This window comes from Embiotoca jacksoni, unplaced genomic scaffold (genome assembly GCF_022577435.1).
Source record: "Embiotoca jacksoni isolate LCO1_2020_lvr unplaced genomic scaffold, fEmbJac1.0.p SCAF_12, whole genome shotgun sequence".
Taxonomy (NCBI): Eukaryota; Metazoa; Chordata; class Actinopteri; family Embiotocidae; genus Embiotoca; species Embiotoca jacksoni.
In genome coordinates, this window is record NW_027185252.1 from 9,795,964 (window position 1) to 9,814,603 (window position 18,640).

General features: G+C 40.3%; 1 protein-coding gene across 2 annotated transcripts in view; it reads right to left on the reverse strand.

Annotated features, from left to right (window-relative positions):
• Nucleotides 1-18,640, reverse strand: part of marchf8 (membrane-associated ring finger (C3HC4) 8) — a 75,494-nt gene that overhangs the window by 20,194 nt on the left and 36,660 nt on the right. For both annotated transcript variants that reach the window (XM_069144677.1, XM_069144676.1), the window contains exon 3: nucleotides 901-951. In XM_069144677.1, the coding sequence (XP_069000778.1) occupies nucleotides 901-951 (51 nt within the window). The remainder of the gene's footprint in view (nucleotides 1-900; nucleotides 952-18,640) is intronic.

Sequence of the window (18,640 nt, forward strand, 5' to 3'; positions counted from 1 at the left end):
TCCTGGAAACGCCTAGAAATCTACTGTCCTTAAAGTGGGTGTTGTTCAGCTGTATTGCAAAGAAACATGTGAATATTGTGTCCTGGTTTGTATGTTAAATATACATTAAATATCATACGGAAATAAATATGAAATGACTCAAGCCAGGTACATTAAAATTATAACAACCCTTACAACTATTGAGACCACCAATGTCCAAAGGGTGTGAAACATTTTTATTTGTCGTTAAATTGAAACGTTTTTTTAATCTGTGAATTTGTTTCAAATTATTCAGTGACAAACAATTTACATTTTTTGTAAAGCGGCCAGTGTTTGTTGTACCCCTTTAGTCATGAAGTGGCACACTGTCTAAGAAAACAGTATTTATGTTTACCCATAACTGTTACCCTAAAGATTATCGGTATATTTGTCACTTGGGTGTAATAACTTCAGTGTTGTTCACATTCGAATAGCGAGCGGCTTGTGGATCAAACGTTAATGCCAGTACCGTCCCGTAGTGACAAAATGACCCTGACATCTATCAACACAAGTAAAGGGTTTATCCTGTAAGAGGCTCAGGAGAACAAGGAGTGAAACTGTGGGGCTATATTCAGAGCAGGCTGTAAACTCACCTCAGGGAGCGATGGAGAAGAAAGGAAAGTGAGAAAATAGAAAAACACAAGAGTCACAGAGGTTGATCAGAGGCAGCTCTGATTGGGGCGAAGTGATGTGAAAGAGGCAGGTTATCCATCACCTGCTCTCACTCCACTGCATGTCTATCTGCTCTGTCGATTTCTGCCGTCTTCCAGAGCTCACCTCACTGCCACCCGCTTGTCTTTAAGTTTGTCCCCATTTCTTTGCGACGGAACCTGGTCGTACATCTTTCAATCACATCTTTTTAAATGTATGTGCTTTGCTCACCTTTGATATATTGCTGGATCTGCTTGCAGAGTGACCCAGAGGCTTTTCATTCTGTAAAAGATGGAAAAACACATTGTAATGTCATCTATACACTGAGAACTGACATACGAGAGATACGGCACATTGTTACTATCTGAATTACACTTTGTTTGCAATGATCAGTGTGTACAATGATTGTTGTCCAACATAAACACCTAATTCATATCTGTTATGCTAATGTCCTCACAGTGACAATGCTAACATGCTCGTGTTTAGCAGTTACAATATTTAACTGCATTTGACAGTTTGCACTAAACACAAAGTACAGCTGGAATCTCATTAGTTTTACAGATATTTGTCATAAACCAAAAGTCAGAGGGTCACCAAAGTGATTCCAACTCATCCTGAGTGGGATATAAATATTTGTACCAAATTACACAGAAATCTATCCAATGGTTGTCCACCCCGCGCTGCTGTTAGAGATCAACTCACGCATGTATTTATGGTAAATATAAGTTAGGAACGAGCTTATGATGTTACTGATGGTTTCAAACCGCCTGATGCTGCGCTAAAATACTGACTCTGAATATTTAACTCGTACTAAAATCTAAAAAAGCAAAAGGAAAGTAAATTACGTATGGACACCTATATGGTTGTATGAGTGAAGCAATATGAAGAGGGAAGGATTAGCTAGGGCTGATTCATTCAGTCTGTCTCTGTGTGATGAGCACAGCAGAGCTGCATTTCTCAGCAGCTCTGGGGCCTTTGAGCTTAAGCCGTTTGGCATCTAGAAGTTGATAAATCAAGTTTTTCTGGCACGAGACGAAATGAGGATGAACTGATTGCATAATGCAGCCACCCAAACTCCAAACTAAATGGTATCACAATATTTGTATCATTGCACAGGCAGTAAAGAGGCCAATACTCCCAGCGTACGGCACGGTCAAGTTTTATTTTGAGCCTGTAATGATACTCGGTTCCCAGTCAGTGTTCTCGGCTTGCATCAGAGACTCAGATAAACAGCCATGTTGTGCTGTGTTCAGTGTTGGTATTAAAGCCTTGCATGTTTCCTTCATAAGTAATCAATCATCGTTACATAATGCTGAGTTCAAACCAGGACTAACAGGGCTGTGGACACAAACAAATCTTTGCAGAGAGATCAACTCTATGGGGATATTTTTTCAACCTCATGAACACATGAAAGTACAACCTGATTAAACTGTTTAGGGGAAAAAAAATGTAGTCGCATTGGCTCCTGTTGAACTCTACCACCTCTTGTAGACCACGCATGGCAGCTTTATAGGCCCAGATACCCACAAATCAACTATCTCCCCTGCATTAATAGCACTGATGAGATGTGATTAGTCATTACTGATATTTAACACTGCATTAATCTCCTTCTTACCAAGTGTTGTTTTCTGAAATTGATTCCTTTATGTTTTTATGTTAATAAAAGAATATTTCACATTTCAAAGAAAAATTTACTTGTTTCCAATACATTTTTTAAAGTTAAAGGTCTCTCAGTTTAACTGAAGAGACCTGCCTGGCTCATAGTGGCAATGAATATATCCGGATGTTAAGTCGGTGTAATATTAAGCATCTTAGTTGTGCCGTTGTAGCCGCCAGACTTTAGAATGAGTTGCCTCAGCATGTTTGTTCAGCTCCTACGCTGCTGGGTTTTAAATGCCATTTTAAAACACATTGATATTCCTTAGCTTTTTTGAAAGTTGCTTCTCTTTTATTGCTTTTTATCATTTTGTTGTCTTTTAAAATGGACTATGTGTTTTTATTGTGTTGCTTTATAGAGTCTGTTATTTTGATTGAGCAGCAGTTTGGTCAGCAGTTGTTTTTTCATGTGCTTCATAAAAAAAATGTTGACTGGACATTGCTAAACTGAAATTTTAACCATGATGATACAAAATAAAAGGAATATGAAATAACAATTCATCCTGAGGGGGAGGTGAAAGCATGTACTGACATTTTGTGACGATTGATCCTACAGCTTTCGAGACATAAAAAAAAAAAAAAAAAATCAATCTAAATGTTGATGTTAGCGTCAAAGTTAGGGGATTACCGAAATCAGTATCATTTCATCCTCTAGATACCATGTACAACATTTAATGGCACTCCATCTGCTATTTGTTGGGATATTTTAGTCTATATCAAAGTGGTAGAGCAACTACCTCACTGACATTTCAATCACGAGAGTCGTGTTAATAGCATGTCTAAAAAGGATCAAAAACAACTTTGACTATTCCCTTGTTTTAAGAGCACATTTTTGTGTAAATAGGGGGTCAATATTAGACATAAATGGACGATAAGAAGATTACTGCAGTGAAACTGGGACTTTTAGGACCTTTGGGGGCCTGTCCAACGTCGCTGCCTGCTTTTCACTGCTATGCCACTAACAGACTCCAAGACATGCTCCCAATTCTAATTACTTCGACAATTCACATATGTCCTAGCTGTGACTAGTTGCCATGGTGACAGAGGAGTACTGCATGTGCAGAGTCTCTCCATCACTCTGTGCTTCTCCCTGTTTCTCCCTGCTTCCTCCCATCTCAGTAAACGCCTGAGGACATGTAAACAAGATATATACACACATACACACACACACACACCCTCCCAACCATGTTGATAAAATGAAAACTTCTGTATTAAATATATTTATTTGCAGAGTTTGGACAATGCACTCACATCCAAACATACACAAATATTTAGCTTAAAAGTGCAGTCAGACCCTCAGCTGGTCTTGGTGGGAGAGAAAGGCTATGAATCTGTGGTCACTGCAGAGAGCACAATTAAACACACATCTGTCATCTTTTGTGTCACCTCTAACTACAGTCAACCAGTCACAGGGCAATAGCAAATGTTTATATCAAATGAACAAGCAAAGAGTTGACATTTCATGTAAATAAAAGTCTATACACAATGTTCTGGTGCTTTGATCGACTAAAATGTTAGCTGCAAGCTTGGAGCCCTTATCTCCAATCTCAAACTGTCTTCATCTCGAGTTCTAATCTGCCATCCTCCTGTAAAATGTACTTCCTGGCTTATGCAGCGATACAACTTGAATTCACATTCAAAAGTATAGAAACGACGATAGAAGGAGACTACGAAAAGTTTGTTTTCTTGCAGTTCTAACTGCGCGGAGAGCTTAAGAGCCAAGTCTCCTGCTGTACTACTGGATTATAATGAAGAAGTTCTTCTCCATTTCCATGTCATTATTTCTTCAATGCGTTCAATACAATGCCACAAAATGGCAAATATAGCTCTCAATGGGTGGAATTTGTTCAGCAAATCAATTGTTAGATTGTTGAAGAGCATAAAAATGTAGTTTTGTGTGGAGATGACAGCCGGGGATAAAACGCACAGCAAAAGGAGAGAACAAATTGATGATCCTTGCCCTTAATACTTCTTCTTTGGCAACAAATGGTGTAACAAGCGGATCTGCTCTGACAGAGGGTTTCTGGAAATAACAAGGCCACAAATGGACTCTTGGCTTTTATAGACAGCAGTGATTAGAGTGGAGAAACTGAACACAGAAGACAAAAGATGAGAAGAGAAATAAATCTCCATTTATTTTCTCTTTCAAATGCAATTTCCCTTTAAAACCCTAACTCCCAAGCTGTGTTACATACAGGACAAGGTCTAAGAGTCACCTTCATTGCTGCCACCATGACTGTACACTATAAAGGGCCTTATTCTCTGAGCTCATGCATAATTCTGATAAAGAAGGGCTCAGGTTTCACAGTCCGCTCTGTCTGTCTTTCTACACCTCCTCTGTGGGTCTGTTAGCAGCACCAGCCTTTGATAACACCACTTTCAGACTGGACTCTAAAGACTCAAGCTTCTTTTTTTTTTCTTTAGAAAAAAGGAAAAAAAAAAGCTTAGGATAGTGCAGCATAGGAGAAGAGGTCATATTCAGAGGGATCACTGTGTGTTTCAGGGCTCTGTTCTTAGCCCGCTGGGAGGAAGGCTCAGCTCGCTTTTATGCAAGAATCTCAAAAAGATAAAACCTTTGTGGATTTAACCCCGGCCTCTTTGAAATGTGTCTCTTCTTCACAAAGTTCCTTTCCTCAACAGAACTTTTCAGTATTAGATGTAATATTTAATGAAGATGTCACACATTGTACTGTACACTAATTGGAGGGAAGCGCAAGTTAGAAATTAAACAATTTCATACATTTTCATCAATCAAGAAAATCTGTTGAAAGTTGTTTTCATAATCAATTTAATTGGTTGATTTGTTTAGTAAAGCTAAAATACTGAACATATACAGGTTTCACCTTCTTAAATTGGAAAATCTGTTTGTTTTCTCACTTTAGTATTACTGTAAATTTAATATATTTTGGTTTTGGACTGTTGGTTGTAAAAAAACACAAGACATCTGACAACATCATTCAGTTACACTCTCAGATCAAAGCTTCATTCTCTTTGGCAGCACCTGTGGCGATAAGCAGCCATTGCTGTGCTTTTGGACTTCAGTTGGCAGATGAAGAGTGAGCCTGTTGCGTCCCATCTACCGTCTCTGGCGGAACAACCGCTGCAAAGTGATCTAAAACGTGTCACCAACTGAGCCGCTTGTGATTTTTCTCTGCAGTGTCTCCAAAGACACTGAGCTCATTCAGTTTACAATACTGCAACTGCGTCAGAGGACCACAGGTTCAGTCGCCATTGTTCCACCTCATTTGGCGATACAGTGACTTAACAAACAATTTAAATGAGATTATTACTTTAGGTCTTAGAAATTATAAATCACTGGCATTTCTAAACAAAACACTGAATAATTTTGCAACCTTAAAAAATTGGGCAGCTTTTTGAGAATTCATGAACAACTACAACCTCTTTTTAGTGAAGTTCCTATTATATTTATGGCCAGCTGATGTGATGATTACTTTTTTATGAACAGATAAATCATTTAGACTTCAAAATGTCAGAAAACAGCTAAGAGTCCATCCCAGTTTTTCAGTTGAAGCTGACTCTTAAATGTCATGTCTAGACCAAACACCGAGTCCAAACTCTGATTATTAATGCAAACTCAAAATTTAACCACAAATAATGTAAATGTGCATGAAATTAAAAAAAAGTAAAGCGACTTAATTAAGTTCTATTGTAGAACTGATTTTGAAAAGGTAACAAAAACATTGAAAATAGTTTACCAGCGAAAAGGTCGATATCTCTTATTTTTGATTCACTTCTCAAATTTAGAGAATTGAATCCTGCGGTCAGATGCTTCCTCCTGCTTTCTGCACTGTTTCACACAGACGCAGCATACAGATTTTTGTTTGAGGTCAACAGCTTCTCTGAAAAAAAAACCTGAGCCGCGCAGTCAGTTCTGTTGTGTTCTCTCCTGGACCAACAACAGTTTCAATCCCAACAACGTGATTTTCACATGATAGTTTAGGGTCACAAATGAGAGCTCGCAACTTCTTTTTTTTAACATTTTGAGACAGTTTATAAATTTCAATACTTTAAAGCACTATTATCATGTCTGTTGTGTATTATATATAGAAAAGAAACTTTTAGAAATGTATGACTTCATCCATTTCACTCGTTCTCAGAGAATCTTACCAAATGTCAAAGGACTTGCCTGGACTTGTTGAACTCACTCTCCAGTGATTGTGATACTCAGAGATACAGTAATGGCTCTCGAGTTTGTTTTCCTGCCTATGAATAAACAACACCAGTGCTCCATAGTTACAACATTCATTCAGCTGCAGTGCATTACAGGCTTCCATTCATGGAAGAAAAAGCATCAACCATGAGATCTAATCATTATTAGTGACATGTAGGCGCCAACACGTAAACACGTCACAACTACTACAGCACACTTCAGCCCTGGAGAAGAAAAGAGTATCAACCTCTTTGAAGCCACTGCAGAGACATAACTAACTCCTGCAGCTTCCTCTGCCTCAGAGCCAGCCCTCCACAGCAGCTCCACGTTCTGCTGTAATAACAAATGACCTGTTTTCCACAGACAAAAAGAATCACCCAACATGAGAAAACAATGCTTTTGGAAAAACAAACCAAAAAAAACAACCACTTTTCTTCAGGATGTCAAGATGAAGAAAAGAGCCAGAAGTTAAAATGATTTAAAGCAGTACAAATTTAGTCAGGGCATTTTAACAAATTACTTTCAATAATGGCCTCAACACAACATAAAAAGATGTTCAGCAATGACCCCTATATACAGTGGAATTCTAAATATCTCCACCAAACTATAAAGCACATTTTATTAGAAGGGTTTAACCATTTCATAGATTTTTATTACAACAATAAGTCGCTTGTTGCCCAGTACTGACAGAGAGTTGTACAGCTCCTCTGTTGAAAAAGGGCCAAAGAACACACTTTGTCATCTCCTGCTACAAATTGCCAACATCCTAACAAGATGAAGAGGGCGGAGGAGGAAAAAGAGAGAGCTCAAGAGGCATAGAGTGAGAGACAGAGAAGATAAATGAATGATAGCGATCAGACAGTGGTAATGAGGTGACTGTCGAAGGAATTAAATCAGTGAAATTAATGGAGAGGCGTTTGTGCGTGTGTGACATCTCTCTCTCTCTCTCTCTCCCTCTCTTGTTCTTTTCTCTGTTAAATTCATTACATTTCCCAGTGAACTCTGCAAGCTGCTGAACTCTTCCATTCAACAGGAGCTGTATAATTTCCTCATTGCGTCACCTCAGTGGCCTGCAATTTACCTCTTTCCCAACTTCCAGGATTTAAACACAATGTACAACGTTCAGAGATTTCCATGAAAAGTTGCATGAATATAAACGTGTAATGTGTGAAAATAAAGCTCAAACATAATTCAGGGAAATGCATGGCAGAGTCCACTCTATTAAGAGTGCAACTACAACCTTAAAACTCCTGTCTTCCTACCATCAGATCAGTCCAACAACGTGATAAACCCTTGAAAATGATTTGTTTTTATTTACGTAGATAACACAGAGAGGGTACTTGGGTGTTACAGGTTTAAAAAGAAACAGAACCTGAACATAAATACTAATAGAAACGGAGTTTAGCCTGTGGCAGACTGCATGTTGTGTTTACATCTGAATAGCTTCTCTGAAATGAATGGCATGAGCATATCCAGATCCTCTTGAGGGCTGATCATTCTGTCAAATACAGATCTAAAATATAGGCCACCCAATTTCTTTAATTTTTTTTTTTTAAATGCTGCAGACAAGCTGACACAAGATTTCCCTCCCAGACATAGGTAACTGAGATTCCTATGTAGAGCCTCAACTCCTATGATCATTTTTGATCAAATTACAAAAATCAAATGCCAGCAATGTCTGGCAGGCCATTAAAAATACATTCTTAGCCTTATAATACAGGTGGCGCGCACAAACAGGCACATAGAGCAATACGAGATACCGAGATATTTGAGTAAACATTGCATTCATGAGCTCCTCCATCCTCAGAGGTCACACTAAAACATCCTCGCAATATCAAACATCCACAACAAAGAGTGCCATCGGGAGAGGAAGTCGCCCCTTATATGGTTTCCTGTCCCTGTCAGTGTCCAGCAGCCACTTATGGAGGAAATGCAGGCTGACTCTGAGTGGGCAGCTGGGCAGGAGAGCAGAAACAGATGAGAACTTTCAACTATGCACAGCAACAACAATCATCGCAGAGCTTGGTTGACCACAGACGTCTAAGCAAACCTACAATAACTGTGTCTCGGGGGAGGGGGGGTGGAGAGGTGGATGTTATATACCGAGAGGTTATGTATTTTAGATCGAAGTGGTGACAGTTTTGTTTTTTTTGTTTTTTTTTACAAATCAACTTTTTGAGATTCTACTTTTTCTACAGAGCAGCTGAACATTTTTCCGATGTGGCAGTATTTCTTATTCAGGGGTATATGTTTCCCCTTACACGAGGAATTAGCTAAACAAAACTGCAGCCCTAAAGTGTCAGCCTGCAGCGTGTGTGAGTGAGTGTTTGCGTGAGTGAGTGTTTATCATAAAGCCACATCAAACTCGGGTACTTGCGAGTCTGCAGGAGAGGAAGGACACCCCCCCCAGACTCTGTGTTTGTGCACAATGTTTTTCTGTGTGAATGAGCATGTCTTTCTGTGCTCTCATCACCAGCATGTGAGCTTATGGTTTCCCTGCCACCACCTCCACCTCCATCTCCACCTCCTCCTGCTGCTGCTGCTCTGTCCCTCATCTCACTTCATCTTAGGCATAATTACATCAGTATGTCAAAACAGGATATGGTTGAGGGGAGACAGTGACCATCATATTCAGTACAGGGCTGTGTGGATGGTGACCTCTTCTCATCAGGCTTTAAGGCAGTATTATGGATGTGTGGCGATAGTTCATATCTCCTGTATATACATGTTAGGATTGATTACATTATACGTAATATTATAGGAGCTTATGAGCAGTCTCAGCAAAACATACGAGTATATATTTCCACTCTGTTGCGACACTATACGCGTGATTGCGAAAACTGACAATGTATACACAACACTGCTAATCACAGAGGAACTGTGTTTGATCAGATGACACGAATGGTATGTTGCTTAAAGCAGAACTAAAAGCAGCCTGCATGCATGTGCTCTGTACTTATCTATGGACTATTATCTATTCTAGGAGTGAATGATAGTTGTTTTGTGTAATGTACTGATATCACAACAATGAGTGCTTGTTAAATGTATGGACATATGGCTAGCTGGCTGACATCCATGTATGGACCAATGTTTCGTCAGCTGACACCCGGGGTGCAACCATTGTACCCAAGATAGGGGCGTGACTGATTCCGAAAAGTACATCCCACCCCGCTACTATGTAACGGGAGTGTAAAAAGCCTTTACGTTTTTCTCAAGAAGTTGGAGAACTTCGCAGCCCAGCAGGCTGTGAACTTCTCACCATGCTGCGTGTCCAATAAAGAAGTCTTCTGAATCCATCTTCGATCCAAGCCTCCTCTGTCACCAGCTTACTCAATAAAAATATTCCACAGATGCAATAGAAGAGTCTCATCCAACAGCAACGAGGACGACAGTAAGAATCAGATCTGAGTACCAGACATCAGTCCTCGGGGACGTAAAGTGAAATATGACGATGGGTGACGGCTTTATAAAGAGAACAAGAGATCCAAAGATACAGGGAAATATTTTTGTGACACTGCAGCGAGGCCACGTTTCCTCATTAGCTGGACTTTGGGTTGTACTCTGTCATGACACAAGTCATTATTTATGACTTGTATGAAAAAGCCAAGCTACAGATAATTAGTTTGGCGTAGTGCCTCCTAATTAGCTGCATTATTAGTGCCTGAACCCTCGGTCACTCACAGGCTCGCAGAATTGCTTGCAGAAACCAAGAAGGTCGCCTCATCAAAGACAAGAGAGGAGCGAGTGAAAAAATATTTCAGTGGAATTTCAGCTTTAAGAAGGAAAGAGCAAAAAGTCAGACAACAACAGAAGGCTCAAGCCCACCAAACAGTGTCTTTATAGCTTACAGCACTTAGCAGCTGCTTGGAGAAGCATTAGCTCTGGCACCCGCTGGGAGTAGGAACACCCTATCTAAAATGTAGGAACATCTGAAACAAGTTTCTCTCTCTCTCTTTTTTTTTTTTTTGTTATAACTTCCAACATGTACCGCGATACTAACAGCACGAGTGCTCAGTTCTCAGTTCTGTTGAATGTTAAAAATTATACTCGGGGGGGGGGGGTTGTTAAATTGAGCCTTTTCAGGGGGAAACAAGAAGCACAAGTGGAAGACAAAACTGTAAATGGAGCTTCTCTGTGGGCATGCTGCTAAATACCCAATTTATGAATTAAACTATCACAGCGTTGCAGAAAACACACACCTGTGTGCACAATACCCTCTGCATCGCTATCCTCTCCTGTCTGGCCTTATCTCTTTCTTGCCTCCTCTTTGTCATTTCTCCCTCCAACTCCCCTCCAGAATATGTTTTAAGCTCTGCCATGACATGTGACTGCACTAATCTTCCTCTTCCTCTCCGTCCCCCCAGCTGCAGATCTGACACAAAGCTCTGTGATTTGGTGCATCAGTCGATGATGTGATATGCTAAGCTGTGGACTGAGAGGGTAAATATATATATCAGACTGCACGCGTGTTTGTTTGCGGACTTCCTGTGTGTACCTATTAGCAAACAGTCACAGCAGCAGACTCCCAGAGCTCCTGCCTCTTTTTGCACTTTCATAAGAACAAGTACAGTTAAATGCCAGGACACACGGGCAAGGCGAAAAACACAGAAAAACAACAGAGCATGACGGGCCAGGGTTTAATGAGTTCATGTGTACTGAATCTGACAAGATATGGTATTCAAAATGTTCTGTGCTTTCGTAATCTGTTGCCAAATATTGTGACAACACGCAAATAGATAACAATGCCTGAAGGAAGTTATATACTGTATGTTTGTGCACCCCCACTCATTCTGAACAAAGGGTAGTGGCACTGGAGAAAGTGGGTCAACCTTTCACATTGAAGAGGTGGCAGATGCTCCTCTGAAATGCACAAACAAACATGCACGCACGCCCAGGCATGTGCACTGAATGCAAAACTACAAACAGGATTCAGAGTCCCTGAGAGATACAGCTAAAGAACAAAAACACAAGCACATATGAGATACGGGAAAAACAAACATAATGTACTCGCACATAAATAAATCCATAACCCCCAACATGATCCTGCTGCTTCTGCTTGACAGGATGCAAAGAAAGGATGTCTCTGTTAATTTTGCTCTCCATTTACCCACACCTTTCTGTCAAACACACACACATGAACAGACAAAACCACATATTCCTGGCAACTCTTTCATCGCTCGGCTACTGCAGCAGAAGGGCTCTCCCATCACCACGGAGACAGAAGGCCTCACCACAACAACCACTGAAAGGTAAGTACTAATATGTCCCCATCTCCCTTTTGTTATCATCCTCTTTTCTTTGCACGTGCCTTATATGTGATCAACTACTGCGGGCATGTGAACAATATTTTTAAGAGAATACAGAGCATGCATCCCTGAGTGGAAGCTGCAGCAATGGAAATAACCACAACAATGACAACATCGACATCAGCATCATCAACAAAAGACAACACAGTGACAAACACCCACAACAGCAACATCACCAATAGCAAGAATCTGTACCTGAATCTTCATCTTCCAGCAGGAATTCATGTCTGGATCCTGAAGCCACCTCACTCCTCTTTCTCACACACACAGAGACACACACACACACACACACACACAGACACACACACACACACACACAGACACACACACACACACAGACAGACAGACAGACAGACACACACACACACACACACACACACACACACACACACACACCCTCACACAGACAATGGTTTCTCTGGGAGGTTACATGCCCCTTCTGTAAAATCCTTGAGGTGAGCCACACCTGGAGAGAGCCGAGCCTCAGCAAACAGGGAAGTAGAGCCGAGGCAACAATGTCAGCCGTCACTGTGGCGACTGCAGCTACAGCAGCACAGAAACAAAGGAAGACAGAGGAAAAGATAGGGAGAGAGACGGCAGAGGGAGGGAGAAAAAGTGGCTGCCCTACATTTTCTTTACAGACACATACACACACTCACACAAACAAACACAGGCAGAGCTGCTGCTGCTGCTACTTGTCTGGGCTTGCTCTCCCTCAGCTGCAGAAACACTCACTCTCTCACACACACACACACACACACACACACACACACACACACAGGACTGTAATCCCATTGGCCCAGCTACCACTTCCTCCAGCTGATCTTGATGAGAAGTGGGGGAGGGGCAAACTGTTGTTGAATAATTCAAGAGAGGGAGGTGGTATCCTTTAAATAGACTCCCACTGCTCTGCACACTGAGCTTAACCTTAAGGTACCTCCCCCTAACTACACTTAAGGCTGTCCTGCACTACCACACACATTTACACACACACACACACACACACACACACACACACACACACACACACACACACACAGCCTCCTCCCGCTGAATCCCTCACTATTTTAAGACAAAGAGTCAGCCACCGAACCTGTTATAAACCACTATCACTGTCCACCAATCTGAGAGGCCGTTACTGCCATCTCCACCAATCCCCAGCAGGCAGCAAGAGATGCGAGGTGGAGCAGGGACGACAGAGGGTAATTTATTTCACACAACCTCACAGCTGTATTCAAGGACAAAGCTATGGCACAGGCATGCAAATACTGAGAAATACTACAGGCTATGACAGGCTTAAGTCCACTAATAAACACATCGATTAGAGCTTGTATTACAGCCATGATACACTAAGAATAATGGCGGAGGGGGAAAAAAGGACGACAGAATAACACGTGAAAACACAATGTACTTATGACGTATCTAAACAGGCTAAATAAATACACTGAAGCATGTAAACATCCCCCGGCCTGTCACCAGCAGGGCACACACTATACAAAAGCATGTGAAACATCCTGTAAGATCCAAAAGTCTCAAATCTGAGTTACCGAGAGACAATTTAAGTTTAACCCATACTCCTGGGATGGAAAGATATTACTTAAAAACATGGCCAAATAGACCTTTTTTGGTTCAAAACTACAACCTCACGGCATATATGAGGACTTATAGAAGGTGTGTTGAACATTAACAATTCTGTTATGACAATATATCATGTTATTTGTCTAGTTTGAGATCTGATGTTTTTTTTTTTAGGGTATTCTGCTTTAATCTACATTTAGCCATTATTTTTTTTAGTTTTACTGCCTTAAACAAGTATTTTGTTCAGATTTAACACTTTTATGTTTCGAGGTGAAATGCTTCGTTTCGTATTGTTTTGCTTGTGATATCTATTGTTTAGGATCGACACTGGGTAAATTTTGTAATGCTTTGTTTTTGTAATATGTGTCTCCTGTGGAAAGTGCCACCAAATGTTCCAGTGACGGAGAAAGATTATGACGTACAAGAAGTGGTGAGACTTGCTATTCTCCATCTACATACTGAGGACAGGGGAGGTCCCTTCGATTGGATAATGAGCTGAGCAGCACTTTACTTTCTTTTGAGTAATGCAGCTTAACAGCTTTAACCTCAAACAACCGTCTTACGGTAGATCCGCTGGCCCACCTTGTGGACTTTGACCAGCTAACACAACAACCAGATTGTATATCTTAAACAACAGCCACCTCACAGCCTTTACACTGAGATGGATCTGACTCACAGCTGAGAAAACTACATTTACTTAGGAATACATCTGAGGTACATTTACTTCTTCTATTTCACCAATATTGTATGTTTCACTTTGCAAATATTTGTTAGTTCCTTTGAAGATTAGAATTTTATAAATGTTACAAACTCACTGGAATATAGTGTATCTACGGTATATTGCAGTATTGGTACTTTAAGTTAAGGATCTGAATATTTCTTCCACAATAACTGACTTTTTCACTCCTGATACCAATTTTGACACTCAGCTCAGGGTATGCTGATATATATTACCAGTCTGAGACCAATGCTGTTTGATCCTCCAGTTTATGAAACATGATATACACCACATTACGTATAACTTATTTGATTATCTTAATGTGAATTACCATGAGGCTAGACCCTGTACTTGCTGAATTTAACAGTGTACAAACCCTGAATGCTAAAACACTGACAAAACAAACTGTATTTAATGGGGTTCATCCTTGACTATCCAATACCCAGTATGCCTAACAGGGGCAGTTTATAGCAGATGCGGTCCATGCATCCCAAAAAAAAACATTTAAATCCTGATAAGCAAAACAAGAGCCAGTACAAATCCTAGCAGTTTGTAGTTTATAAATAAACACTGTGAAACTAGATCCAGGCAATAGTTAATGTAAATGATGAGGCAACAGCAAGCAACAAGAGAGATGATGATTTCACTGCATGAGGAGGTTTGTATTTAAGTATCTCCTGAATCCGTTGACAGAATACCACAGTTTCTAAAGGTGAAAATGATGCGTCACACTTACAGCACACCATCACAATGTCTCCAATCTTGTCACTCCAGCAACACTAATTATTGCAGGTTTTAAGAAAAAAGGATATGACTCAGCCATCGAACCGTGTGGGAAGAAAGCAGGACAAAGAAGAAAAGATTGTTGAACCAAGGTCAGAATAGGCTCTTACTGCCAGCTGCAAGATGATGCAAGAGTGGCTTTCTGGCCGCTCAGCCAGCTAACAGCCCCTTCACGTTAACAAAACATAATAAGCTGATGTTCTTGCAGCCCAGGTGGACAGCCACACTGCAAGGCTTTCTGACGTAAAGCTTAGGAAAAAGTGGGCTACAGTGAACAGCACTTCTATGATTGTCAGAAACTATTAAGCACAGGCAGGGGCAGTAGACCAACAGAGGGCACAAGGTCGCCACTTTCCTTGGTCCAATGCATTATTAAAAAAGGTTCATTAAAAAATAAACAATATATTTTTTGTATATTTTGTGCTATAAATTATCATTTTTAGGGGAAATAGTTTCCTTTTTGTTCCTGTTCTCTACCAGCTCTTATCAAGGAACCAGAAATATCGCCTCGTCAGTGTAACCAATTTAGCCAATCAGCTTCCTGCAATCTAATGCAAAAAAGGTGTTTATTTAAAATAATTCAGCAGAATTACTGACAACGACAGAAATACAGGGACCAAAGATTCAGGACTTCAGTCTCCTGCTAATTCAATAATATCTCACCCACAAAATCACTTGAGGAGAATTTTAGGTGGAGACACTCAAAGTAGAAGAGCTTGGATCAACCGAACATCATAATCAGACAGCGAGACTTGTGTGACTGAATGGCAGAGAGGCTGGTTAGATGCAGCTATGTGAATGTTTTATTGTTCCTTCCATGCTTAGTTTATTAAACAGCAGGGACAGATACTAACTTTAGGGATGGATGATATGGACAAAAATGAAATATCCAAGTATTTTTGTGACACACCTCAATGTCAATATTGCAACATTATTGTAGTCGTGCAAGTTTAGAAAATGACATCATTTTACTTTAAAGCAGCCTTTAAAACCAGGAAAAGATAACAATTATGCACCATTAGATTTTATTATGATAATCAAAAGACGATAGAGTCTTATATCATATTTTCTTGATATCAGAATACTGATATATTCCATTTTTTTTAAAAAATACTTTTTATTAAACCCTATTGAAGTATAGTTACTGAGCGAGAGGTTGGCAGCCCCATGTAGAAAAGCTTTTAGCAGCCGCCCGCTGATCATGGCTGATCAAGTCTAAGGCAAGAAAGCGCTGCCATGGAGAGTCAGAGACCCGAGTGAAGATGCTATGACATATTAGAGCATTGGATGGAGGGGTGAGGACAGAAATTTAAGGCAAAATGTGAAAGGACAGAAAGCGGAAAGAGAACTCTTGACAGTCTGATTTCTACAGAGGGAGAAACATGTCAGATATCCCGCGGGGTGTGAAATTGGGCTGTAATAGCCTTTTCAGTTCATATTCAAATACAGTCATGCATACTGATAACTACAACTTGTATGCTTGCTGCATCAATCAAATCTGCCTCCAATTAAGAGAAAACGACAAGGGGAACGAGAGGGAAATGACAAGGGGGAGAGATGGTCTGTGAGAAAAAACAAACTCTTCAGAAATGATTTCAAGTTTTTTTGCTTGTTTAATATTCTGTAAAATGTTGAATGACTGCACAGGGATCCTTTGCTACTTATCTGCTGTAACCGTATGCAATGCTTTGATCTGGAGCTCTGCTTTTCATTTACATATCTCCGCATAATGCAGCAGAGGATTGTTTTGAGCCTTGTGTATTCACGGGACATAATCTTCAGACCGAAATACACAGGCGCTAACATTAAGTGGGCCGTTACTGCGGCAGCACGGCCAAAGCACAGAGCCATCAATTCACCAGCCCAAAAAAACAAGTGGCTGAATGTAGCAGCGTTATTGATTTGCAGCTCTCCCCACACAGTCCTCTTGCCCCCTTTCCCGTCATCTTTTCAATTTTGACGTCCAACGGAGAACATCTATGTCGCCCTTTGAAAGCCAATTGAGATATGCTGATAGTGTCTCCATGCTGTGAGCACATATGACCGTCAGCGGTGCACTCGGACGGAGGGGGGGCCAGCTTTAAAGTGACCTCTTTCTGGGAGCCACGCTTCCAAAGGCTATTTTCGTCCAGGCTGCGAGGTCAGGGAGCCTGTAGCTCAGTCGGCAGAGTGGGTTGCACACTAATCGGAAGGTTGGTGGTTTGATCCCAGCTCCTCCTGTCCACATGCCGAAGTGTCCTTGAGCAAGACGCTGAACCCTAAAAAAAAAAAAATTGCTCCCGATGGTGTACCATCGGTGTGTTGTAAGTCGCTGTGGATAAAAGCGTCAGCTAAATGAAATGTAATGTAATGTCAGCGACAGGACTGTGGAGCATGCCAGTACGCATGCGCCCAATTACTGTGTGCATCATTAAAAATTCAGCATGTGACATTCAAACTGGTGGCCAAGTGACACACAGCAACTAAAGAGGGAGGCGCCAGCCCCCATGGAACATTTCAAATAAATGAATCATTAAGGAAAACTAGCGAAGAGGGTTGGAATTAAGCTGCTAGCAAACTGCACTATATTCAAACATTAATTATTATCTTAGTTTTTGCAATTCTTTGCAATTTTTAAATGCAGAATGATAGCGGTGTGCTCTGAGGCGCTAAGTTTGAGGACAGTAAGTAAACAAAATACAGCATAAACAAAGTTCAGGCATACGTGTGTACACAAGTGGGAGCAATGTAAAAGTTACAAAAGCTACAGGACTTAAGACACGAATTAAAAGAAATGTTCAGTTCCAGTTTCTCTGCATTCATTCTATACGGGGTCCGTCATAAGTTGAATAATTATTGATCTGTAAGTGCTCTGTACATACAATATTTATTGCCTTGGCAAGATCTGGAAGACTTTGATGAATCATTTCAGCCATCAAAAGGTTTTTCTCCCAAATTCCCCAACCAAATTATAAACAGAAAACAAATCTGTCAGAAAACATCATATCAAAAACAATCAACAGAAGTAATTAGGGCAACAAATAAGTATTTTCATTATCATCTAAACCTATTTTCTCAATTTATTCATTCACCGTTTCAGCTTTGAAGTGTCCAAAAATGGTGAAAAACGTTAACCAGTGTTTCCCAAAACCCAAAGTACAGCATGCAGTTTTATTTTGTCCAGAACCAAAAGTTATTCAAAAGATTTATAAAAGACCACATTACATTTGGAGGGAGTCTGATTATTGCAGCATTTTTCTCATTAAAAAAATGACTCAAGATGACTAATTGATTATTAACTAGAAGGTGGTGAATTTTCTGTCAATTCAGTGAACGACTAATCGTTGTGGCTTTAAAAGCGACCAAAAGTCCAGCCCAAATGTTACCAACATGTATTAGGCTAGATTGTTAACAGCGCAAAAATGGAAACTGCTCTGGGACCCCAGGCAGTCAGAGGGACTAGCTGCGAAAGTTTTATGAATTTAAAATGTGGTTTCTGTATTATTAGATCATTTTGTGATCATATCCTGTAGAGGGGCCAGAGTAAATCTATTTTTTTTAAGAGTTTTCAATGTTACATTTACAATGTGTTCACATCATGCACAGTTAATAAGGCTGTAAAGTATTTCATACTTTTACCTTAATCTGACAAAAAAAATTATTTGTATATTAGCTCTGGAGTCTGGAGCTGGAAGTAACAGGTACATGTCTGAACTCGTTCCAAAATCTCAACCACATTAGGGGATTCTCTGCAGTTTGAACCTCAAACAAGTCTGAGCT